Genomic DNA, 25,609 nt, shown 5'->3' with positions numbered 1-25,609 from the left:
ATGGGTTCACAGTCAGGACACATCACATCCCACTGCACGTAGGATATGGCTGCGAGTTCCGTGAAGGAGCTGTGCATGCTTACGTGGAACGTCCAGGGCCTCAACTAGCCAGCAAAACGCAAGTCTGTCCTGCAGAGGTTTGTGGACCACTCTGCGGATGTGGCCTGCCTGCAGGAGATGCACTTACTAGGCAGGGAAGAGTGGCGTTTCTGACATAGGCATTTTTCAAAGACTTTTGCCAGTTCTTAAGAAAAGGGGGTAGCAGTGTTATTCAGCAGGGAGGTTCCCCCAACTGAGATTACAGTGAAGCGGGATCCACAAGGAAGGTATATCCTAGTTAAAGGTTGCCTTTTTGAGCAAATGTTCACTTTTATATCAATATATAGCCCCAATGCCTCCCAGGGTCATTTCCTGCAGGCGGTCTCCCCTAACATCGTCACGTTTGTTGAGGGTCAGTTCCTCATAGGCAGGGACTTTAATTTAATACTGGACCCAATGGTAGGCAAAACCCTCTCTCCGAGAGACAATTTCAAGCAAGCCATTGGATTGGCCGGGTTTCTCAGGGAGCTTGGGGTGGTGGACGTGTGGGGGGTTGTCCAATGATTGGGTAAGAAACTACACTTTCTACTCCCACGTCCATAAGGGGCTCTCAAGAATAGATCTGCTGCTAATGTCAAGCGCACTCTTCCCATGCCTTGGTGAGATTCACATCCTCCCGAGGATTATCTCTGATCACGCCCCAGTAGCCACCCACATTAGAGCACTTCTATGACGTCGCCCCTTGAAACTGCCAGATGCGGTTCTGCAGGATGTCTTGATCCGTCAGGAGATCTAAGACCCTGATTAACTACTTCACTAAAAACTCCACTGCTGATTGCTCCCATGCTACTTTACGGGTTGCAATGAAACTAGTGGTACAAGGGAAAATTAAGGCATGTTCAGCATCGTACCACAAAACCTACTGTAATCTCAGCTGGATGAGAGGATTCATGTTCTGGGTAGAGAACATAAGCGCATGCAATAGAATAGAACATGGAGGGATCTGAAGAAAACCAGAGCCCTACTAGAACACCACGTAGCTAATAAATCTGCACTGGCACTCGCCAAGACGAAACAATTCTATTACATGAAGAGCAATAAAGCGAATCGATTACTGGCGCACAAACTGAAAAAGGTGCACACAAGGACCAACATCCTGGTGCTGAAGGGCAAGTGGCAGAGGAGAATAAACTTAACATTGCTAGAATACCTGAGGCATAATATTGGGTTATCCAATAGATGGCAAGCAGCAGCTAGAGTAGATATCCGCAGCTGAACGTCCAGCTGCCCTATCCCCCCCATTCCCCAACATGGCCTATTAGAATCTCAAGAAGATCCACCTCTTCCGGAATAATGGGAAGCAGCTATTGAATTCTTGAAGCATACATCCCAAGGTCCAGACGGTTTATGGCCACTTTTCCAAAAACTTCTCACACCTCCTGATACCCCATTTAACACCACTTTTTATTGATTTTGGCACTTTGTGACATAAGCCACAAATATGACAAACATTGCTTCTGTAAAGAAAGGAGAAAGGGGAGTTTGGGAACTGTGTATGGAGTTGTCATGGCAATGTTGATGCTGGCGATGAAATGGTTGAAGCACCAGCTGAGCCTTCACCCTCTCGCTCACATCTGCTGGCCTTCCACTGTTGCCGGGTAGCTGTTTGGCGCTCCGAAGTTAAAGCAACATAAATGCACAAAACTAGATGGCCGTTATATTTTGTTTTGTATGCACCAATGCTTTGTGTTATTTGAATTTATGTCGGACTATGTCTGTTGTGGATTGATCTCTTTTCAAGCTGAGCTGAAGCTGCAGCCACTTGCAGCAGCCTGTCGCTGCTGCCTGGATACCAGTGATAAGTTTCTATTGGCAGGCAGCACGAAACCCATTCAATTCATTGTTTGTTCCTGAGAAAGCCCTGCCTCCGGACGTGGAAACACCATATCTTTGGCACCCGCATGCATTGGACAGTCCCTTGTGAGTGATGTCATCAGGGGAACATGAGCTGAGAGTTGTGTCTTTAATTTCGGAATGCCTTTTGTCGCTTCCTTCCCCTTACAGCAGGTAGTGTTTATGTGAGCCTACAGGGAATCTGATCTCATAACATAACATTGTTCTGTCGTCCACATCATTGTATGGGCTGTTCCTGTGTTTTGGGGTTGCTTTTCAGAGTAGGTAGAGCTTCTCTTGCCAGATCAAGTCGATTGCCTGCCTAAAGTAAAGCAATGGGTACAGACAGTGTTTTGAAAGAGGTTCATTTCAGAGGTGGGTTATGTATCATGCCAGGTGGGTCGACGCCACTACACTTACATGAACTGAATCAACTTCATTTGCATTCAAAAGAGAGCCCACTTTCTGTCGCTGAAATATAATTTACTGTTACCTCTCCCTCATTCCTTCTTCGCCTGTATGCCGAAAGTGACCGTTAGGCTATCACTCCTACAACATTAGATTTAGCGCATTTTACCGGAAAGTTGTTGGTCCAGTGTTTACTGTACAGGGCTCTCATTTGTAAGTGTGGACCTACACGCATTGACTTAAAAGCCAGGCCAGGCTTAAGTGTCAAACCTGCAATACATGCTCTGTTTTGTGTTGAAGCAGTGATATTTCCTACCCTGTTTAACTATTTCACTAAACATATTTACAACCAAGGCTAAAAATAGGGACACTTGCATGGGTACATTTGGAGACAAGTGCCCCACTTTTTAATATAAAACACAGTTTTTCTAAATGGGTCTTCAAAGTGAAACATCCAGAGATATCAAGTTGTCACATGCCAGGTATGAGTAGTCCATCTGAAGGCCTGCCTTTTCTCTTTCATCGTGGCAGTTCTTTGTAAGAATGCGTACGTTTCTATTTAATCAGACAATCTTTAACAATGACACCAACAAACACAGCTAATAGAAAGAGCACATATACCACACTCCATCTACCCCACCCACCATATCCCCACACTTTCTACACAGATAACCCTATCACCACTCTCTCTACTTCAACACTCCCACTCTACTCACACTCTAACCACAACCACCCTACCCGGACTCTCTCGATCCCACTCTCCCACCTAAAATCCACTAACGCACCCACCCTACCCCCACTCACCTACCCCCACTCTCTCCACCCCCGCTCTCCCACCTAAAAAACACTAACGCACCCACCCTACCCCCACTCACCTACCCCCGCTCTCTCTAGCTACAACCTACCCTCACTCTCTCTACCCCATCCATCTTCCCTACACCATCTCAGTCTATCGCTACCCTTCTCTACCTTTAACCATCCAACCCCCTCTTTCTCTACTCAAACCTAACCGTCTCTCTTTACCCCACCACACACCCTACCTCCCCCTCTCTCTCTAGCCCCACCCACCCTATACTCTTTATTCCACCAACGACCCAGCCTACCCACACCCCATCTCTCGGTTCCACCACCCACCTTCCCCTTCTCACTCTATCACCTCTCATTCCACCTTTCAAACTCTCGCTTTATTTCTTACCCTCTCGCTCTCACCCTTTCTTGCTCATATTTCCTCGATGGCACGCACTATCAATGGCTTGCTCCCTTGTTCTAATCCCCTTCTCATTCTCATTCTATTGCACACCTGCACCCCTTATCACATCCTCCTTTCAAAATGTGCACTCTTCTCCTTGCATCCTAGTGCCTATCAATGCAAAATGCAAAGAACAGCAGTAAACACCAAAACTATTGGCATTGCCAATGCTTGTGAATGCTTTTCAGCGCTCAGGCCGGATCACACCTACCATGGAGGAGTCCCTCAATGTGCTCATCCCTAACCCAGGAAAAGATCCCATGGACTGCAGCACCTACAGGCTTATAACACTTATGAACAACGACGCACAGATATCCTCGAAGATCTTGGCGCTCAGGCTCACTTGTGACCTACGACACTTAATTGACCCGGATAAGTCTGGGTTCATCAGAGGACAAACCATGAATGACAATATCAGCCTGGTTATGAACCTTGTCGAATGCGCCGAGAGGAAAGACGCAGAGCTAGGTATTATTTTGCTCGAAGCTAAAGCGTTCAACCTGGTAGACTGGAGCTACATCTGCAAGGTCCTAACGTACTACCGGTTTGGCCAGACATTTAAAAAATGGGTCCCGGCCAATTACCAGCACCCCTCCACATCACTTGGAATGAACAGGGCAATATCATCTAAAATAGAAATCTCCAGGGGGACGCATCAGGGCTGCCTCCTCTATCCCTTAATCTTCGCACTCTCAATGGAGCCATTTGCTGCTAGAATACATGCCAATCCAGGGATTCATGGTGTGCACTTGGGGAAGAAATCGTAAGATTTCCCTGTATGTGGACAACGTCCTGCTCTCTCATGTGGACTCCTCCTTCACATCCTTACCGCGAGAAATCGACCAGATCGGAGGGGCATCAGGCTTCAGAGTAAGCTATGCTAAATCCAGTGCCATGGGGATTCATATGCCAAGAAAGCATCTAGAAGGGCTTGCAAAATACAGTCTGGTGCATCTATTATCAATTACTTGGGCGTTCAAATTCCAAACAAAACCTCACGGATATACCAACACAACCTCCCTCGACTATTTAACATGTTGCGGGGGGATATGGATCATTGGCAAAAGCAAGAGATCTCTTGGTTTGGCAGGATCACCTCCCTCAAAATGAATCTGGTTCCCAGGCTCATCTGCCACTACCTCGCTCTACCGGTCCGAGTGCCTGACTCGGACCTGCAGAGACTGAAGGAGGAGATGATGGCATTCGTATGGGGGTTGGGGGAAAGAACCCCCAGGTGGCTAGGAAATTGATGCTAAGGGGCATCAAGAATGGGGGATTCAATGTCCCTGGCGTTTACAGATTGAAACCTCGCCTTCAACTATCAAACGCAATTGCATGGCATGCACGAGAGGACCCCGCCCCCAAATGGAAACAAATTGAGGAGGCCTGGCAATCAATCCCCTTATTACATTTACCCTACCCAAGTCAGGCCTCAAGAGACCCTGGCACTGGTCCTCTGGCATCCACTATAATTACCATACACTACTGGAGAAAGGCAGCGCACAAATGGGGGGATTAACGCCTTTTAGAGCCCCCTTCATCTTGGTGTGGTGCACCTCAGGCTTTCTCCCCAGGTGCAACCTAAGTGGTTATCAGACTTGGAGGGAGGGAGGGAAGGAGGACGGTTTTATCTCCGAGATTTCTTTGTAAATGGGCACACCCCTTGTCCTTTGAAGAATGCACAGTCAAATTCCAAGTCCTAGAACGGCAGCACTTTAGATATGCCCACTGTAGGCAATGGATGACACATTATTCCACAAGAACACATGGGGGAAGAGTTCTTAACGCCCTAGAGCTTACATGAACAGAGGAAAGATGGCCGCCTTGTACAGGCTGCTGGACATTTCAGACCCTGCACTCAAGGAAGGCTACATGGAAAAATGGGAGAGGGACCTGTGACCTAGGGGAGGAGGAATGGGTCTGAATCTGGGCCCACACACTCAGCAGTTACAAATGTATACCTAACATGGAGGGGGCAGTAAAGGTGTGCTATAGATGGTACGCAACGCCTGAAATGCTACACTGTTGGAGGGGTTGAGTGGCCACCGGCACCCTCTCCCATCTGCTTTGGTCCTGTGAGAAATCTGGTCAATTTTGGAAAGAGGTACTTGCACAAATTAAACATATAACTGGGCTAACGATTCCCTGAGACCCTGGGGTGGTACTGCTGGTAGATACAGGCGACTGGGTGTTCCCCATGATGGGCCCCATAGCAGGCCTAATCACGCACCTGCTAACTGTGGCTAAGATTGTGATCGCCTGCCGCTGGAGGGATCCTGCAGGGCCCTTCATCACTATGTGGTGAGTCAAGTGCTGAGATACAGCAGTGGGGGGAGGAGGGAGGGAGAAAAAAGAAATCACTGCCTTGAGCATGGGCAAAGGGGGAAAATTCAAGAGCATGTGGTTTTGTTTTTATAACTGTGCAGAGCGGTTCCCTGGCGTAGCCTGTAAACCCCCTACTCTTTGTTGGTTCTCTAACTATTAAACCAGAAACTTGGAACTCTGCCACACACAATTTATCATCCCTACAAGTGCCAGAAACTGTATTGATCCCTGTGCCTTAAAGTGTACCACGCTATTACTGGCATCTGTTATTTTACTGATGTTCAGATGTAATATGCTTTGCTATAAATCTGTGGCTGTTGTGGAATATGTCCTTTTACTCAGTGAAAAGATTTGAAGAAAAAAAAAAAGTAGAGATGTCAAGTGGCTCTTCAAAAGAAATTGGGTGGAACTAGGACAGGAAATCTCACAGCGGGAGTGGCAGGATATACATCGCAGCTCGTGGGGGTCGATTTAGCAACAACAAAAAGCTCCAGGTTAATGTTTTACACAGATGGTACTGCACCCCAGATAAGATGCACATAATAACCCACAAATAGAAAATGTATGTAGGAAAGGGTGTGGTCAAGTTGGATCTTGAAAGTAAATAATTGGCAGCTGTCCAAAACCGAGGCCGCTGTGGAAATAAATTGAAAACGTGATTCATGGAGTTAGGGGGGTGCGTTTTAAAGTTAAGCTAGCCTTTGTGCTGCTGGGTTTGGCTTCAGAAAGAGTGGGAAACGGTGGGCAGTCAATTGCAGGTGATAAAAATATGACCCTCTCGGTAAAACTGGCCATCACTAACATGTGGGGTGAAAAGCAGGCACCTTTGATGGGGCAGTGCCTTCTTCAGCTATGGGAAATTGTAGCAATGAAGAAACTAACAGTGTGCATTACAGGCAGCACACAATGTAATTTTAGTTAAAATGGAACCCACTGATCCAACATTTAAGCTCTGCAACATTAAGCTTTGATCGACCAAGGAATCTGCAGATGCTATTTCAGACGACTGGATGGACTTTGTAAACTAAATGAATTGATGAACATTGAGAAATGGCCGAACAATTGATAACAATGAGGCCTTGTTTGTGTGGATTTGAGAAGGTGAGTTGAGGGAAGAGGATGGACATTTTCAAAGGCAAACAAAGATATTTGCATACAGACTTTGATTGTTGTGCCAGTTGCATATCTGAAAAAACCTAATATGTTAATATAAAGGACTTTCTGGTTAAGTTGCACTAATAAAAACCTGTGAAATTCAATGAAAAAACATTGTTTAAGGGATGTTGTGGTTACAAGTAAAACCAAAACCCCCCCAGAAATTCTTCAGTTATGGTAAGCTAAGCAACCATAACTCACGCCACCACCGTGCACTGCTAAAACGAACACCCAGGACATCAAAGATAACACCACCAAAGATATTTCACTATTTTTTGTACCTACATTATGACACTTTTCAAAAAATAAAAACACACACATTTGCAAAACCATGCTTTCAGGTCCTTGCCAATGCTCTTTGAACGAGTTTGCAGCAAATCCGTCCAGGTTTTATTGTTTGAAAAATGTCATAATGTACGTACAAAAAATAGCCATATAAGTTAGCCCCCACTTGCACAAACATTCAAGGTTGGGTCTATAATCCTTCTGAAAACCTTTGTGCAGATTTGTCAAAAAGCAACAAAGTTCTAAGCCATCTACAAATGTTGGGACGACCCCCCCTTATTTTGCCCCTCTTGGCGAAACAGCACCAAACTTTTCAGAGTCAGCTCCAAAATGCTATGGCAACATTGCATTCCCATGGTCAAGGGCCAATCGCACCCGCGGTCACAATGTTACGAGCCCAGGTCAGGGCTGCTGCAATGTATGGGGCAGATATATGGGGGGGGGGTCATGCAGACATTAAGAGTTTGTGTAGGATAGACCGGTATATTTAAAAAAAAAAGCTGTCAGGCCTGCACAAATCATATCAAGTGCACCTGTCTACCTAGAATTGGTCCTTGGACAGATTGAGAGCGAGGTTATTTTTAAACAAGTACAGTATTGGCTGAGATTGTGGTCCATACCCGAGTTACAAGTATATCGGGAAGCCACGGTACACCTCATGGAGACAGAGGGAAGGTAGATCTCTGCCTTGGTTCCAACATGTAAAAAATCTATTGATGAAGTTGGACCTGGGAGAGCAATGGCTCAACCCCAAATGGGTATCCCAAAACATCATCACTTAGGCCAGAACAAGGGCACAGAACCTAATAGACAGTGAACTGGTTAACCATTGTTCCAAGTTTGCGATGGGAATCTTCTACCTGTCAATAAGATGTATAAGGGCTATGAGGAATATCTGGAAAATGTCTGACCCCCCCCCCCCCCCCCATTGGCCTGTACCTTGTATATTAAATTTAGGTTGAATTAATTGCAACTGACGTCCCCACCAAAAAAGTGAGTTTTGAACGGAAATTAAATGTGCCTAGCTTGTGGGCTCAATTGAGCATCTTTAAAGTACTTGTTTTTCTTTTGTGAGTGTTACCGGGTGGCACACCAAGTTTTTAAAAACCATCTAAATCACCCATGGAACACAGCATAGAAGGCAAGCGCTCAAACTCTTTAAAACATGTAATGAACCCAAGGTAGTCTATTGTGTAGCAAATTTTCTAGACAGTCTGGCAAAAAAGAACAAAAATAATGAAAATAGGCTTTGTGGTTTAAAGTTGTGTGAACCTCCCGGTACTGATATTTGTACGCGAGAAGCTTAATGATGTACCTAAAAGGACATTTCCTTTCTAAACGTATAATGACCACGACATTTAATCGTATGTTTTTAAAAGGGGTAATGAAAGTAATAATTTCCCCTCCTTATATAATCAAGGGCCTATTTAATGGTACCATTTTATCAAATGTTTTATCTTCCTATGTTTTATTTTGATACCTACGGGTGTATTTGACTTTTGATAGGTTATCCCGGACGAACAATGTAATATATGATGTGTTCTTAATCCTTTTGATTCATTTGCGATTCTTATGTGTATGTATGTTTATGGCGAATGATGTTAAGTCGAATAAAAGCTACTTGACTGACGGACTTGTCTATTGCAACATTGCATGCAGTTTCATTGAGTGGTGCCAAAGTTATAAGACATTCAAAGACTGTTTTCACCGACTCTCTAATGAAGAAATATACCCAATGTCCTCGAACTTTTGTTCAGTTCGAGTACACCCCAGAAAGGCCCCCGATCACCTGAGATGTTCTCCGACTTTGTAGGAGAAAACACCAGATTTTTGGCTTTTTATGGCCATATCCCATCCTCACCAGCGCACACCTCCTCAGAGATTGTTTAATTTGTTTGACAAGTGCAATGTTGTGTTTTTTAATATGTTTTACTGTGATGTCCGCGGACCATGGGTGCTGTTTGTGAATCTAACATGGGGTCAGTTTAAAAATTTTTGACGCACCTCACGTTTTTAATTCACCAATCCGATTGGCCCAGGGGATGTCCAAAGACTCAGAATCAGGAAATGAGTCCACAGACGAGACACAGATATCACAAATTGTTTTTTACTACCATTCCGAGGGGACCCTATACTTTCTTTGCAACGTTTGGTGAGGATTCATCCAAAGGGGATAGTTATAAGATACCCAAAAAGTGCTCTTGCTAGGAGTTGAGCAACTTAACCGTAACTACAGGGCGGCTACAGCAGGCCAATATCTCTCTCTCTCTCATAACACACACACACACACACACACACACACACACACGCGCGCGCACTCTCTTTTTTATCATTAAAGCTCCAATTGAATGAGCGGTCCGTTTTTAAACTCAACTTATGAATTTTAAATAACCTTAACCTTGTAAAGTGTAAAGTCTTATTCACTGTGTTCCTCGAAATAGATCAATACAAACTTTACCTTGAATTGTTAAATCCTACCTTGCTAGTAGAAGCCTTGTACGTTGTCTTTAGTTTCTGAGAAAGTTGGCTGGTGCTGTGGCTGGCTGTCAGGATATAAAATAATTTCCAAGTTCAAAAGAAATAAAATATAACAAACATACTCAGCAACAGAAGCATGCACAAATATTTACTATGAGCCATTTAGAATACAGAAAGCAAGCATAATAAGAGTTTATAATCTAACATGCAAATTCTTTCTAATCAAAAGACATATTGAAAAATACAACACATTGACACTGCATTGTCCGTCCCCATGCACCTCTTGTTTTTGCTCCTTTCAGCTCCTTGCCCCCCCTCCACTGGAACTCCCTTCCTCTCTCTATCCGTTCCATCCCCACCTATTCCTCCTTGCGGGTCTCCTTGAAATCTCTTCTTCTCCATTCCCCTCCCTGACACTCTTATCCTCTCCTTCCAACTTCCCCTCTCCTCCCCTCTCGTCTTCAGCTTATTCCTCTTCCTGTTTCCCACTTCCTTCCGCTTCTCCACCCCCTCCTCCCTCATTTATCTTCACTGGCAAATTGTTCTACTTACTGCATTACTGGTTTGATTCACATTTTGTAATTGTTTCTACTGTTTTTATTGTATCCTTGTTATAATGTAAAGCGCTTTGGCGTAAAGCACTATATAAACACAATAAACATTGCCTATTGCACTATATTTTGATCACTCATCTTCTAACAGTATGAAACTCGAGAGTGAATAGAGTGCACCTAGGTGCTACATGGAAAACCCAGATTGGAGCCAGGAGAAAGGAATCAAGAACAGCCAAGAAATGGACTTCCAATCTCCCAGCCAAACAGAAATGAGACGCCCAACTTGACAACCCCCCATGTGAATGTGTGGGCTCAGGAGGAAACAAAATGGGAGTGTGGATAGACTGTAGGCGGATAGGAGGGACACAGACACCCTTCCTCAAACCGAACATAACAACAACAACTGAGGAAAGCCACAGGGAGAACAAGCAGCCTAAGCCCCAGGATGCTACCACACCAGACACGGTTTACAAAACTGTGCTTTGAAGGTTTTTAAAAGCCCCACACCTGTAGAAAACAGTCCATAGAGAAAAGAGAGGCACAGGTTGGTTACTACATTCAGATGAGAGCAGAATAGAAGGGGTGTGGGGGAGGAGACAGAAGCAGCTGGACTACAATATAAAAGGAGAAAGAAGGGGAGGCAGAGCGTGGGTTGCAGTGGTGAAGTCAGGAGGTGGTGCAAACGAGGGCCAAAAGACAAGGCAGAGGGCGGACAGAGGAGCAGAGTGCTGGTAGCACAATTGGAGCCAAGGGCAGGCAAGGTATTTGTGAGAGAGAGGCAATAGACTGCACGCATTGTAGTGTTAAGGGTGCGCTGTGTAAAAGGTGAATGAGAAAGAAAGGGGAAGTGTAGGGGGAAGTGAGAGGGTGGAGAGAGTGCGAGACGGTAGAGGCGAGGGCACAGTGAAGTAGGAGGAGGGGTGAAGGTAGTGGTAAGACAAAGGCAGATCGACTGTGGTAAGGTGTGGCTAGAGAAGAATGGTGTAGTGAAGGGTGAGGAGAGTAATAGTGTACTAAGGGGAGAAGTAGTAGTGTGGTAAGGGGAGAGCACTATTAGCGCAGAGAGGGGAGATTAATAAGAGTGTGGAGAGGCGAAAGAAGAACAAGTTACTTACCAAACTGGTAACGTTCTTTCGATGGGATGTTCCTCCGACGTATTCCACATCTATGGCATGTAATGTCCACAGCTGTGCACTTCGGAAACATTTCAGCAGAGGCCGCCAGCCCTACAGATAATTGGTCTATCGGCCACTTTTACTGCTTAAAAATAGGAAAATACTCCCAAAAAATAAACCATGGAGTAAAAATACTACAAACAAAAAAATAGGAAACAGACGCATAGAACCTTATGAACCTGCTTTCACCCAAACAGCGCCATGGATGTGTTTGGACCAATAGTGCATTTAGAACCAAAGGCGTAAACTGATATTGTTACTGCCTGATTGGAAGAAATAAACACACATATATTTAAGTGTGCATGAATAACTAGGTGCAAAGAAAATAATGACAAAAACGTTTCCAGTTAATTTTTTTACTCGCTTATAAAAAAAAAACTCCCATTGGGAAATGGAGTTACATTTTTACTTCCCAAAAAAACATTGTACTCACAACTTTAAAAAATAGGCTGTAAAATACTCCCACTTCAATATCTTATCCGAAGCACTGGTCACCGCTGACCACGCCCCCGTTCTGGCCCTTTCTTTCCTCATTCTTTCACTCACGCTCCAACGCTTCAAAATGATAACATCGGCTCACATAGCAGGGAGTCTGTGCGCAGGATACTGGATGTGTTCCCTAGACCTAAAGGATGCTTAGCTGCATGTCCCCATTTTCCTGCCACATCAGACGTTCCTGCGGTATACAATTATGTTTTACCATTTCCAATACAAGGTGCTCCTGTTAGACCTCAATGCTGCCCCTGATGTGTATTCAGCTAACTCAAGAACATGGTGGTGGGCCTTCTTCGATTGGAGGGCCACCACCTGCACCCCTATTTGGACGACTGGCTGTTAAGAGTCGGCTCTCCCAAAGGAGCCCTCCACTTCTGCCAGAGGTTGGCAGATGTTCTGCACCAACTGGGGTTTTCCGGCGACCAGAAAAAGTTGCAGCTACACCCCTCGCAGGACCTCCTGTTTCTGGGGGTCAGGTGGGACACAGTGGCTCAGAGGGTCTTCCCCATGGCCGAAAGTTTGAAGTGTCTCGGCAAGGCAATTCGCCATTTCCTGTCCAACACTACAACCTCAGTGTGGTGGTTTCAGTACTTGCTGGGGCTCATAGTCTTGTGTGTCCTGACAGTTCAACATGTCAGTTCAAAATGAAACACATTCAACTTCATCTAGGGTCATCTTGGTACCAGGAAACAGGGTCTCAGTTGGACAGGCTGCTCATCCTGCCTACTTTTCACCCGGATCTGCATTGGTGGCTCCTCGACAGCAATCTGTCAGCGGGAGCTCCATTGTCTCAATTGGAGCCCTCTCTGGTGAGGATGACAGATTTGGCCCTTCAGGGTTGGTGGGCAACCCTGTTTTCTGGTTCGGTCTTCCAGTTTTCTTCCTGATTCCGCAGTCTGGTGCAGAAAGAATGCTCCATTCCTTTGATCTGTGGAGCGTGTTCAAGTTTTACCTCACCCGGACGAAGCCTTTCATGCGGTTTGAGGTGCTGATCATCACGTTCGGCGGTTCCACCTCGGGGCATCCAAGCATCCAAGGCCTCCATCTCCCGTTGGATTGTTCTGGCAATTTCAGAGGCCTAAGTTGCACATGCAGTCAGGGCCAAAGCGACGGCAGTCGCTTTTCAAAGGCACACCTTCTGGGAGGAAATCAGCAAGGCAGCGACTTGGGCCACGCTGTCAGCATTCTGCAAACACTACTCTCTGGACACCAGTTCCAGGCGGGAGGCAGACAGGAGGTTCTCAGGAACCTCTTTGCATCCAGCTAAGGCATCAGCTCCACACAGTGGTCTTGTTTCGGTTGAATCACCCACAAGGATGGAGGAAAGCGGACAGGGCGTATGAAGAATAGAAGGTACTCACCATAGTGACAAGACTATGCATAGTCCCAAGTCCCCTCTCCTTCATTCCTCCATACGTCCCACCGTCCTCTCCCCCCCCCCTCCGCTAGTATGCCAGTAGGTAAATTACCAGCATAGCCAGGTTTACCAGTGTCCGATGTGTCAAAAGGGGACCGAGGTGAGGCGCCGCAGGGTGGGGCTGATGGACAGTTCCACGCCCAGGGCCGTGCCTCCGCACGCTATACTAAATTTAAAGGGAAAGCTCACTTTCTTCCCTTCCAGAGGAATTAAAGATCCAGAACTACCCTCATATCTGCCTGGTTGTTCTTGCCCACAAGGTTTGAGGAAAGGGGATGGGACATATGAATATATTGCATTACCTACACTGGCGTACGTGGACGATAAGGTATTAGTGGCCCGTACTCCTGGTTCACTGCAGAGGTGACCATGAAATACTCTAAGTTCATAAATCATTTGGACCTACACGTCAATACTAAAACAATCAGTAGTTATTGTGTGCCGCAGGTCTAGGCAGTCACCCAGACTCCTGGCAATGGTTAGCAATAACAGCAGAATTCCACTGATGACTGAATTTGATTATTTAGGAGTATGATTTTTGTCTCATTTTCAGTTGCTCCCCGTATTAGCAAACAATTTAATCGTTTTAAACAGGCACTGGGGGGTGGCACCATTTCAGGAGTATGTCCAGTGTTAAACCCATTGAGCTTACTACCAAAGTATACATGAATAAAGCAACATCTGTTGCAAAGTATGGCATACAACTGTGGGGTTTTTCGGGAGGCAAAAAATATTTGTCTGTGAAAATGGTTGTCTCAAGGCGATACTGAGATGACCCCGCTCATCAGCAAATTATGGGGTAAACCTACAATTAGGCCTACCTTGTAGTAAAGATGATTTAGCCACATTACCGGTTCTTTATTGGAATTGTCTGTGGCGAGACAAAAAGTGCCCATCACACAGTAATGTCATTGAAATGAGGCACTATACAACTTTAAGGCAACTGACACTTTAGCTCATGCCATGGTAAAGCAACTAAACAAGAATACGACTTATTGCACCCGGCAAGAAGAGAAACAACTGGGCTCTCTAAATTATTTAACCGTCGACATCAAGCCATCACTTTGGACAACATACAAATATAGCTGCTTTGTGCTACTGGCCCAGGTCAACGTGTCCCGATGACATGGGTAAAATTTAACTGTTTACCCCTGAAAGCTACAATCGGAATGGTGGGACAATTTAAGTGACAGAACGTGCCTGTCATGTCATGCACCTAACAAAGACCTTCTACATTTTGAGTTGTTCTGCTCAGTCTATGTAAATATCAAAAATTCTACTCTGGAACGAATCTTGAGAGGTGGGGGCTGGTACAATGTGAACAAACATTACTATATATACTTTGGGTTAACACCCCTAAGGTGGTTGGTCTTTGTTATCTTACCTCAGAATGGCTTTGCACAAAAGAAAATATCTGCTAGGTCTTATTGGGGTTGCTTAATGCTTTTAACTTGTTTTTTAGTTATGATGTTTTACATTTGTTTACTATTACTATGCAATGGTTTGCTGGTGTGTTTGTCATGAAATGTTGTATTGCTTTATATTTACATTGATGCGTTTATGGAAATGTTCTTTTCCGAAATAAACATATAGAATTGATGCTAAGGTGATATCTGTACTGCTAAAGAGAAAAGGACTTAAATAAAGCTTGTTAAAACATTTTTTATTTATGGTTAGCTGAATTGTATTCACTTTCAAAAAGCCCCCTATATCGAACCATACTTAGCTCGTGCTATAGAACTTAACAAGTAAACCTAATATTGGTAAGAGATCTGATTTTAATTAAACTAAAAATGGCTCCATTCGTTTGTGCATCAATATGGCTGCTTTATCAATCTGTGCCTGCCACAAAGGCGAATCAGAAAACCCAAGACCTCAATAATCATAGCTCTTGTTCAGTTTTGATGATTTATCAGTACAAAGAATGGGGTTGCAAGCTCTTACGTTTTGCAATAACCATAACATTCAATTTATTTTAAAATCCAATCCATGAGAGTTCATAAAGGAGGTATAGGTCGTAACCAATTTTTGTAAAGCAGACAAAGTCCTTGCTATTAGGACTACATCTTCTGCATATTAAAGTCAGATATTCTTATGTTTAAAATTGGGGAATACTCAATGTAGTTTCCTTAAAGACTTGCAAAAGAAGGGTACGAAATTTAGATTCGGTGAGCACGAGCTAAAACTAGTTCCTGGGTGTCAGGCATCACCCAGTAGGTAGGAGTTGCCGCTGGGGAACCAGGAGCGAGTATCCTGCTTACTGACTTAACTTTCACATGAGATGCACACTAACCTTTTGTCTATTATGTATGACTCATTATGTTTATAAATGTGCTAGACTTGTCCTAATACTTCTTTATTAGCATTCTCAAATACTCTGTTTATGTAGCATGTGCATGTTTGTAAGGCATCAATTGGCCTGGGGAGCCAAAACTAGCTCCTGGTAACTGTTTTCAAGCTAACCAGGCTCTTGTAGGCTAGCAGCGGGAGCTAAATAGCTTCCAGCTCCCCTCAATTTCAAACACTGGACAGTGAGTTGACATACCAATTCGTAATGGAGCAGGAATACAACCCCAAAGTACTCTTTTTGTAATATTAAACACTGCTGTCAGTTCAGCATCTGCACCAAATCAAATTTTTCAAATGCAACCCCATCACAACAGCTAATAGATCTTCTGCTATCCAAATTTTTTCCATAACAATTCTCTTGACGTTGTCGAATGCTAAAGTCAGATCCATGAAAATTAAAACGATTTTTGTGCAGTCCGCTCAAACATACTTTGAGCAAAGCAAGAAATAAATTTAAGAATTGCGATTCTGTCCCTAGCCCTGCTCTAATACCATGTTACGTTACATGATTGTCCTGGACAAACCCTGTGAAGCGAAAATAAATTACTTTTGCAAAGTGCTTTGCTGTGCCATTTATCAACGAAATAGGCCTTTAAGAAGATAGAGCTAACTTGGGACCTTTATTGTATAAAGGAACAATTCTGATAGTGCTCCATGCTTTGGGAATAGCTTAGCTGTTCAAAGTGTAGTTATAAAGGCTATTTATCCATGGTACCCACAATGAAGTCATATCTTTATAAAGATCAATTTGGACTACATCAGGACCTGGCTCTTCCCAGGAACATCTCAGTGGAATCTCAATGTCATCCAAAGATAAAGTTGGATGTTATGTTGCCACAGTTTGCCAGAAGAACATGATGCTTTCAGGAGTTTTGATTCAGTAAAATACACCGGTAAGACTGAAAGAGTGAACTTGTGGTTACAAAAGCTAAAGCCTAATGTTGGGAAATGTGTAAGCAAAATTTCATTCCTTCACAAATTGTCCTTTTGCAGAATAATGGACATATATGAAAGGCTACTGGTATGTTAAAACTGTGGTATCTTAAGACAATCAAAGGAATACTCAAATAACATGAAGGAACAAGGACTGTTATCTGGCATTCAGAGTAAAACAAAAATAAATAAAAATTAAGGAAATCCCTTCTTCCATTTTAAACCACTGTTTTACATACATATATTGACCTCAAATTAAATGTAACATTTAAACGGAGATGTGATGTGGTTTGAGCTCTGTTGAACAAAGTAAGAGGGTGTGGTAGATGTGAGAAGACACCTAGGTTTTGCATAGGAATCCTTACAATTTGGCAGACCTTTCACTGTTGTAAATAACCAGGTGACTTCAAAAGCCATCTGCTTCACCAGACTGTAATATTCATACCAGGTTCTGGTCACAAAAAAACGGAACTAGAAGAGTATCCTCAATTATGCCCACTCTGACAAAAATGTATCCTACAAAGTAGAGTTAAAGATATCAAAATTGAGTAGATTAAAGCTTGCACTGCAGTGTCCAAGCTGTTTGCGACCATTACTCAGGTTAGTAATAAAGAGTTTTATTTTATATCGACCAATGATTTGGTTAAGAGACTAAGTTATCTCAAACCAGTTCCCAAAATGCATCACAAGTCACAGCTATTGGCACCAGTCTACTCCCAACTGTCTGGCCACATATTGAATAGGAGCATATTTTATGTGTGTAGTTGGGCAGTGTGTGGAAGATCAAAATGCTATGGGGAAATGTACTATCCAATGCACTCAATGCAGCACACCTATCACAAGCACTATAATTTCACAGCTGATCCAACCTGGAATGGGTGCTATATAAAAACATGCAAGCATAAAATAAAGACAGTAAAAGTTAAGTATCCCAAAACAAAGAACACTGTAGCATCGATTAGTTTAGATGTACATTACCTTTTGCTTTGAGTTGTCCTTTACTTAATTCTACTCCATCAATTGTTTGCCCATCTCCAGTCAAGCGATCGTTCAGTGTATCAATTTCACGGCGTACTGAAACAAAAATCAATAGACATCAAATACAAAATGGAGGAAATGTAACCAGCAAACGGCACACTACTCTAGAACGTACATCTTCATTTTAAAATTTGTTATGTGCCAAATCACTAAAATCTCAAAGCATGCGTCTTGGGAGAACGCTGGTTATGTTATGGTTGCCTCTTGGGAAAGTGGTTAAGCCTTAGCTCAGATATGTATGGCAAGCAGAATTTCTTGAATTATCAGGACGTCTTTAATTATCTAAGCTGAAGGTGTGCTGAGGTGCTATGTGCGTGCTTATGAAGGTGTTGCAGATAGCAGTTCCTCTCGCATAATGCTCACCCTTTCATAGAGTTCGTTTTAACCTAGGTGGTGTAACGTATGTAGGTTTGCATGTTATAGTATCTGGGATGTTATTGTGGCACGAGTTCCAGTGTAGTCGAATACAATTGAAAACAAACCGGCTCTTGAGTATCAGGGTAATGACTTAAATTGAGAATTTTTGTTGGCAGTTGAAGACAAAAGTTGGGTACTGAGTTTGAGGCCATAGATTTAACTGGCGCTGCATGCAGCAGGTTTTTTTCTGTATTTCTTTTTTTTTTCAACTCGTTTTATTGAAAGTTTTGTCACAGTTACAGGTATTCACATATCTCATGTACGCATAGTCTGCGGTCACATTGCAGGATTAGTAACATGTAAACATGTAATACAGCTTCTCAGCATATAAATGTTTTGTGACAGCCCCTTTCCCCCCCCACCCACCTCCCATCCCTTGGACGTGCTCCTGTCCTTGTCATAGCTGCTGTATGCGGTCCGCAGTGCCAGATTTATTCTTGCATTCTGTCATGGTGTTAAGTGCGTCAGAGTCTGTGTGTACCTACTCAGATATATGGGTCTACCAGTTCCTATAATCTGTCCCCCCTGGCGGGATTGAGTCTGGTCTATCTCTTAAAGGCTGCCCTCTTGAGTCTAAATGTCTTGGAGAGTGCGGTGAGCCATGAGACAGTGGTGTTGTTGCTTTCCAGTGTGAGAGTAGGAATTTGCGTGCAGTGAATAGGATCAGGTTCATAAGCTTGGGTGTTAGCGCGTCAGCGTGCCACTCGGTTCGGTCCGCGCCCAGGAGCATGGTGGTGGGAGTAAATGCAATGTCTGCCCCCTCGATGTCTGAGCCATTGGTGGACTTTGCGCTAGTAAGGGCCTAATTTGGGGCACGGCCAGAGCATGTAGCCTATCGTTCCTATGCACAAGCATCCCCTCCAGCACATACCCGTGGGTTGGAGCCCCATTTTGTGTAGTTTAATTGGGGTGTAGTATATGCTGTGTAGGGTTTTATATTATCTGTTTCTGTGGCAGAGAGAGACTTCCTGGATGGCTGTGAAGCATGCTTGTATATCCAAGTCGCTTATGGGTGTCTCTAGGTCCTCTGACCATTGTGTCCCTAGGGCTTGTGTCCGGTTTTTGTTGTCTGGTATTGACATGGTGTAGGAATGTGCAGATTTGTGGGAAAGCTTCCGGATTCTGATCCATTTCTTTCTTGCATGGCGAGCGTGGCCGTAGGCGAGATTCAGCTGATGTGTGTTTTAGTATTATAGCACGGATGGTGCCTGTTCCAAGGCAGAGGCGAGCTTTGCCCCCAACCATTCTTAGTTACCTGGGTCATGAGGGGTGACATCTGATGCTGGACAAAGACCATCTCTGCTAGCCACGCTGTTACCTGGGACCTCACTGTGTTTGTGAAGTGGTGTGGCAGCCTTCTCCATATTTGGGAGCCGGAGAAAAGATCCATCTTTGGCCCTTGTGACCCTGGAGTGGGACTCGCAACACCTGAAAGCCCGAACAGCCAAGATGCCCATTTTCAGCGTCGACCTGTTGCGAGAGGCGACTCAAGCATATTCAATACAGAGCAAACTATCAGGACCCTTTGATGCTGCCTTTGGCGGTCATTCTTTTTCGAATCACCATTTGCCTGTTCGACAACATTCGATGCTGCACTGTGCCAGCTTAAGCATGTTGTTACCTTAGCTCAAACCAAGGAAGTACCACAGCTTTGCATTGCTCGAGTCTACGACTGAAGCATCAGCCTTTTCATCACTGAGCAGAAGTCCATCGACCCAACCCTGGTGTCTTCCCGAATAGTAACCTCTGATCCTCTGCATAGAATCAGCTCGCCAGCGGATCCTGGTACCAGCTCACCGCCGTGGAACTGTGACCGCTGCTTGAACCTGGGGACGACGGATCCGAACAGCACAAATAGTTGATTTGGGACTGCAGCCACCTGCCGTTCGACCCCAAATCGACGAAAGTTTGCCACTGGAGCACACCGACTGCTACAATTTCGAACTGTAAAGGATCAATGATCGACGCAGAGAAGCCAGATTTGGTGCTTTCATACCACCAGGGCTTTTGCAAAGGTATTATTGACTAGTATATCCCCCCCCCCCAACCCCCACACATCCTCAAAGTCCATCTTTGACTGGATAGGTCAGTGAAAACCCTTTTGCAACCTTAAGAACATATCCTTTGAACATTGTCACCTTAATTGCCTTTTCTCCCCCTGTCTCGGATCTGTAAGGAAGGCATGGTATCATCATTAAGACGGACACAAGTGACCACTGTTCAAGGGTCTTTATTGAACTTCAATTGGGTTTGAAAAACGCCTATCTAATCTGAAATCTAAAGATGGGAGCAAGCTACGACCATCAAAAAATAATAATGCAGTCGTAGTGGTGTCATGTCAAAATAGAAGGGCTTATACTAATAAACCTATAGTGATCCTTACCTCTGAATACAAAGAGTGTGGGAAACAATGTTATGCAAAAGAAAAGTGTTCAGAAAATTACATGTCAGGATATTCAAGCTGTTGGCTTCCCTTCCCCACGTTTTCAGCACAGGACAAGGCGGCACACTCGAGCTGAGCACAATCTCTGACTTCTCTAGCACAAGGATGCAGTTCAGATCTCAATATCAGGGCCTTCTGTGCCAAAGTCTCTTTATGTGTAATTGCAAGTGTAATTATTTCGACTGAACCCCCCCGCACCCCACCGAGTCGGATGGCCAAGCTGGCCAGAACAGATGGCCAGGACAAAAGGCCAGGACAAAAGGCTCCACCAGGAGCTCTCTGCAGCTCTCCGCTGCTTACCGTTGACAGCATGGTCACCTAGTGTCTCCACGTTGAAAGCCTTCAAAGGTAAGCCGCCTGCTAGCATGCATGGTTACGACTAACTCTACAGGCCAAAGGACCTTTGCCACATTCTATTGTAATGGGAACCCCACTACCCAACATGGTTCCTACTTGCCGCCCAACCCAGCCACGTGACTACCCTGCCGCACACAATCATCAGCACCTATCTGAATATAACGCTCCAACTCACTTGCCCACCAATACTCATTACCATTCTATCCAATCAGAAGACAGCACAACATCCACGGCCTAGAACGAAAGCCACGGCACGTCTTCGCTGTATAAACACATCAACGCCTCCACGGCCAGCCCTGTACGGCAAAACCACACACTACCACCCACGCACCCCTTAAACATCCCAAACCAAACACCCTCTCAGGAGCCAACACCTCACACATCCCCTCCATAAACATCTCCAAAGCCACTCACCTAGCCAACTCTACCACCCACACCTTGCCTGCCCAAAAAACACACAACCGCAGACTTGCAGCGATGCGTGCCCGTACAAAACCGGTTCGCCACCCTTTACGCCCCAGACACATCTCCACCATGAATGGCCTACTTGGCCAGCGCACTCAGCCCTCAGCTTCCAACACTACCCGTTCTCACTCCGTTATGGCAGTCACTAACAGCTGCAAGCCGGCAAAACGCATGTCACACACGCGTGCTACACCCAGCTACACCACAGTAACACTCATCAATCACCTCCTTGCCCCCCCCCCCCCCCCCCCAAGGTCCCCGGCCGAGCCCAGATGCACGTCACGCTCACCTCATGAAACAAAATACTCATGTTAAAGTGCACCAAGTCAGTTGGCCCCAACCACCTAGCACTGCATTAGCACCGGAGTGGCTCCCATCCATTCTCCCTACCTCAAGTCGCTGCTCTGCCCCAGTCACATCTGCCCGTATCCACCATATGAGCATTGTATCCTTGCCAAAGCTAAAAAAGACACAGATCTGTCACTTACACGAATCCATGTACCCCCATGTTTTCATTCACCGACACCTCTGCTAAGCAGTGCACCTGCTAAAGCTACGTCTATTGACCCACCTGGGGAAAGGCTACATCTCGTGGCATAAACTCCTCAAACGACCACCTCAACTGATCCAAATGCAGTGTCACCAACAAAGGATGTAGCACCATCGCATCAGAAAGTTTTATATGACAATCATCTGCGTCCAAATGTTGTTCATTCTAATCTTGATATGCTTAACCCGTATATTGCAAATCACAATCCCACTACTTATGTCTTAACTCCATATCTAGTTGATCCAAATGTTGCCCTAACTCAGTTCAATGTCATACCTGTAAATAATCTGCACTCTGTTACAAATTCAAACGTTGCTATGCATAATCCTGACATTGCTAACCTCAATCACTCTGCCCGCAAGCAAATTATAGTCACTCCCAACCAGTCTAGCCTTCCCGCCACAACTATTCCAGATGTGAATCATATCCACACTCCTAAGAATTCTCACAAACCTCTGGCCCCGTTAAAATGCACCCTCATTAATGCCTGCTCCCTCCCAGCAAACGCCTTGGAAATCTACGACCTGCTCACAACTTGGACCTCCTATCACAGAAACATGGCTCCATGAAGCCTCTGCCCCCGCCATCTCAGTAGCTCTCCCCACAGGGTACACCATATACCGTTAAGATCGCCAACGTACCAAAGGGGTTAGAGTAGCACGCATAGCCAAAGAATCCCTTCCTTTTAGACAGATCATCACCTCTCTCGAAGGCAACCGTGACATTCTATCCCTCAAGCACACCATCTCCCCTAACTGCTCTATCACAATCCACACTGTCTATCAACACCCACCGCCCCCCCCCACCCCCGGACACATCGCCGACTTCCATGAGAACCGCCTCAATCTCTGATCTGACAAAATAAAAGTCTCCTCGAAGTCCATCCTACTAGGAGACCTGAATTTAGGGTTCAATGAGCCTGAGGACTCACAAGCTAAATCTCTTGCCAAAACACTAGATACTTTGGGCTTCAGACAACCGATTACTAACCACATGCACACCAAGGGCCGCATCCTGGGTTGGATAGCGGACCACAATTGCCCACCATCCATCAGCTCTAATTCCCCTTCCCCATGGAAAGACCACCATGTCATCCTCTTCTCCATGCTGACGAAACAAAAACCTCTAACCACTCCCCTACCGCCTGCACTAGCTCAGAGCTCACGTAAGTTAACCAAAGAGAATCTACTGCCATATCTAGAAACCCCAGTCTACAGACCTCCCTTCTCCAATGACCCTACGGTTCTTGCTGACATTTATAACTTTACACTTAAGACAGTTGACGCCATAGCCCCACTATTAGCGTGGAAAGCGAAAACTGTCAGAGATGCTAACACATGGTTCACCCCGAAGGTACTTGTACTACGAAAAAGAGACATGTACCGCCCTTACCACATGGCAAACAAACCCTCAAGAGTCCACGACACTAGAATTTAACAAGATAGCTGTTCACAAAAAAAAAAAAATCACACAATCATCCTAGCCAAAGCACCCTCCTTCAATACCAGGATTGCCAACACAAAATCTGGATCCAAAGAGATCTTCTCCATTTTCAGGGAACTCGAAGCCCCAGCCCCAACCAGGCAGGCCGTCTCCAAAGACGAAGCTTGGTGCTCAAGCATCCAAACTGCCATGCTTAAAAAATTAGACCTACTACATAGCAGAATCCTAACCAACCAGAATGCCCTGATCACACCCAATCACCTAGCCACATCCACCCCAAACCGCTCCACCCATGACGTCCCCCTTTTGTGCTACATGGATGTCACTGAACCCGAAGTTCTCACCCTCCTGAAAAATCTCAAAGCATCAAATTGCAAAGGCGAAGACTGCCCTGCCATGATCATAAATGACTGTGCAGTCACCTTGGCGCCGTTCCTCACCGCCTTTAAAAACACCTCCTTCGCCACAGGACTTGTCCCCCGTGCCTAAAGGAAGCCTGGGTAGGTCCACTCATAAAAAAATCTTCACTTGACCCCACTTCCCCCAACAACTACAGGCCTATATCAGTCCCCTTCCTCCTAACATTTCTTGAAAAAGCAGCCTACCAACAGGTTCAACACTTCCTTGAAACCAATCGCATCCTTGGTCTACGTCAATCCGGCTTTCGCCCTGGTCATGGCACGGAATCGGCTTTGCTTGATTAAAATAATTGCCCCCCCCCCACCTCTCTAAAAGTAGTCAGAGCAGGCTCACCTAGACCTACCAGGACACTATACTCCCACCGACTCGGAAACCCTTTTTTTCCGATCTTTACGTGATGTTATTGAACATTCATGTTATTTTTACTACATATTACTTATGTTTACTGTTACATAATGTTGAACATGGACTTATTTACTTTGCCCATCCATATATGATTACTGTATAACAGAGGGCCCAGCCCTGATGAAGGAGTTGAGCACTCCGAAATACATTGGCACTACAGCTCTCTGATTCACTTTTAGGCCACAGCTGGCCTCTCCTGTTCAGAAAATGTAATCCTGTATTTCTCATTGGAGTACTTTTGTATGATTTCAACGTAACATTTCAACTTGAAGACATAACGACACATTGGATGAGTGTTATGCCTACAATTGCAGAGCGACTGTTTAGCTGAGCATTTCACTCAGTTTTCTTTCTGTGGGTATTTTTGAGTTTAGGTGTCTCTGGACTTTGTACAGTCTGCTCCTTTAAAATTTTCATCAACATAATATTGAACTCGGATTACTCTACCATTGAATCTGGTTGTGCCCACCCTTTTCTTTTGTACTATTCAAAACTCTTGTCATCACTCACAAATTCATCACTGACACAGCACCCCCACATCTCTAAGTAGTCAGAGCAGGCTCGTCCAGACCTACCAGAACACTATACACCCACCGACTCGGAATCCCCAGAGTCAAACGAGCCAAAGCAGGTGGTGCCAGCTTTCCCTTCCTTGCTGCCAGGCAATGGAACTCTCTACCGCAAAGCATACCCTTAGTGCCGAACCATCCCACCTTGCATTCTGCAAAGCCCTCAAAACCTGGCTGTTTGACTAACTTGAGCACATCTTGTTCTTGCATTGCTGTCATTGCGCATGCAGTATGTATGTACCCTTGTAACTAAGCAAACTTACTTACCTCTGTAATAGCGCTGCAATGCCTACGGGCTGTTGTGCGCTATATAAATAAATCATTCAAAGTCTCTACTGCGAAAAACAAACAAAGTTCCTTTCCTTTTAGCATTTCACATGTACACAGGTTTCTTAGGATTTTCACCTCGGATCCCCCTCCGCCTAGTTCAGATCCACTTTGACACAAACTTGTTTTAACACAAAGCTTTAAATTGATCTCCCTCTGTTGGGCTCAGACCAACGTTATCTACTTTGCTATAAACTTTCCTTACTGTATCAACATCAAAGACTTTCGATTGTGCACAGGATTTTGATTGACCCGTCGCTGGACCACTTCTATTCACAATTCTTTGCCTCTCTTACACTTTTGCCACCTCTCAGCTGGATACCTTACAGAGACCTTCGAATGAGCGCACACACGCAGTGCCGGACCACTCTGTCAAAGGTATTGTATCTTGGTTTCAAAGTTCAATCAATCATCTGCAGC

At 44.9% G+C, this 25,609-nt stretch overlaps 1 protein-coding gene across 8 annotated transcripts in view; it reads right to left on the bottom strand.

The window, feature by feature from the left end:
- Window positions 1-25,609, bottom strand: part of WDR37 (WD repeat domain 37) — a 2,160,746-nt gene that overhangs the window by 1,597,418 nt on the left and 537,719 nt on the right. For all 8 annotated transcript variants that reach the window (XM_069648008.1, XM_069648012.1, XM_069648013.1 and 5 more), the window contains 2 exons: window positions 17,734-17,829; window positions 9,833-9,897 (listed from right to left, as the gene is read on the bottom strand). In XM_069648008.1, coding sequence (XP_069504109.1) covers window positions 9,833-9,897; window positions 17,734-17,829 — 161 coding nt within the window. The remainder of the gene's footprint in view (window positions 1-9,832; window positions 9,898-17,733; window positions 17,830-25,609) is intronic.

Source organism: Ambystoma mexicanum, chromosome 2q (genome assembly GCF_040938575.1).
Source record: "Ambystoma mexicanum isolate Mex_15411 chromosome 2q, UKY_AmexF1_1, whole genome shotgun sequence".
Taxonomy (NCBI): domain Eukaryota; kingdom Metazoa; phylum Chordata; class Amphibia; order Caudata; family Ambystomatidae; genus Ambystoma; species Ambystoma mexicanum.
This window is presented reverse-complemented; position numbering and strand designations above follow the sequence as displayed.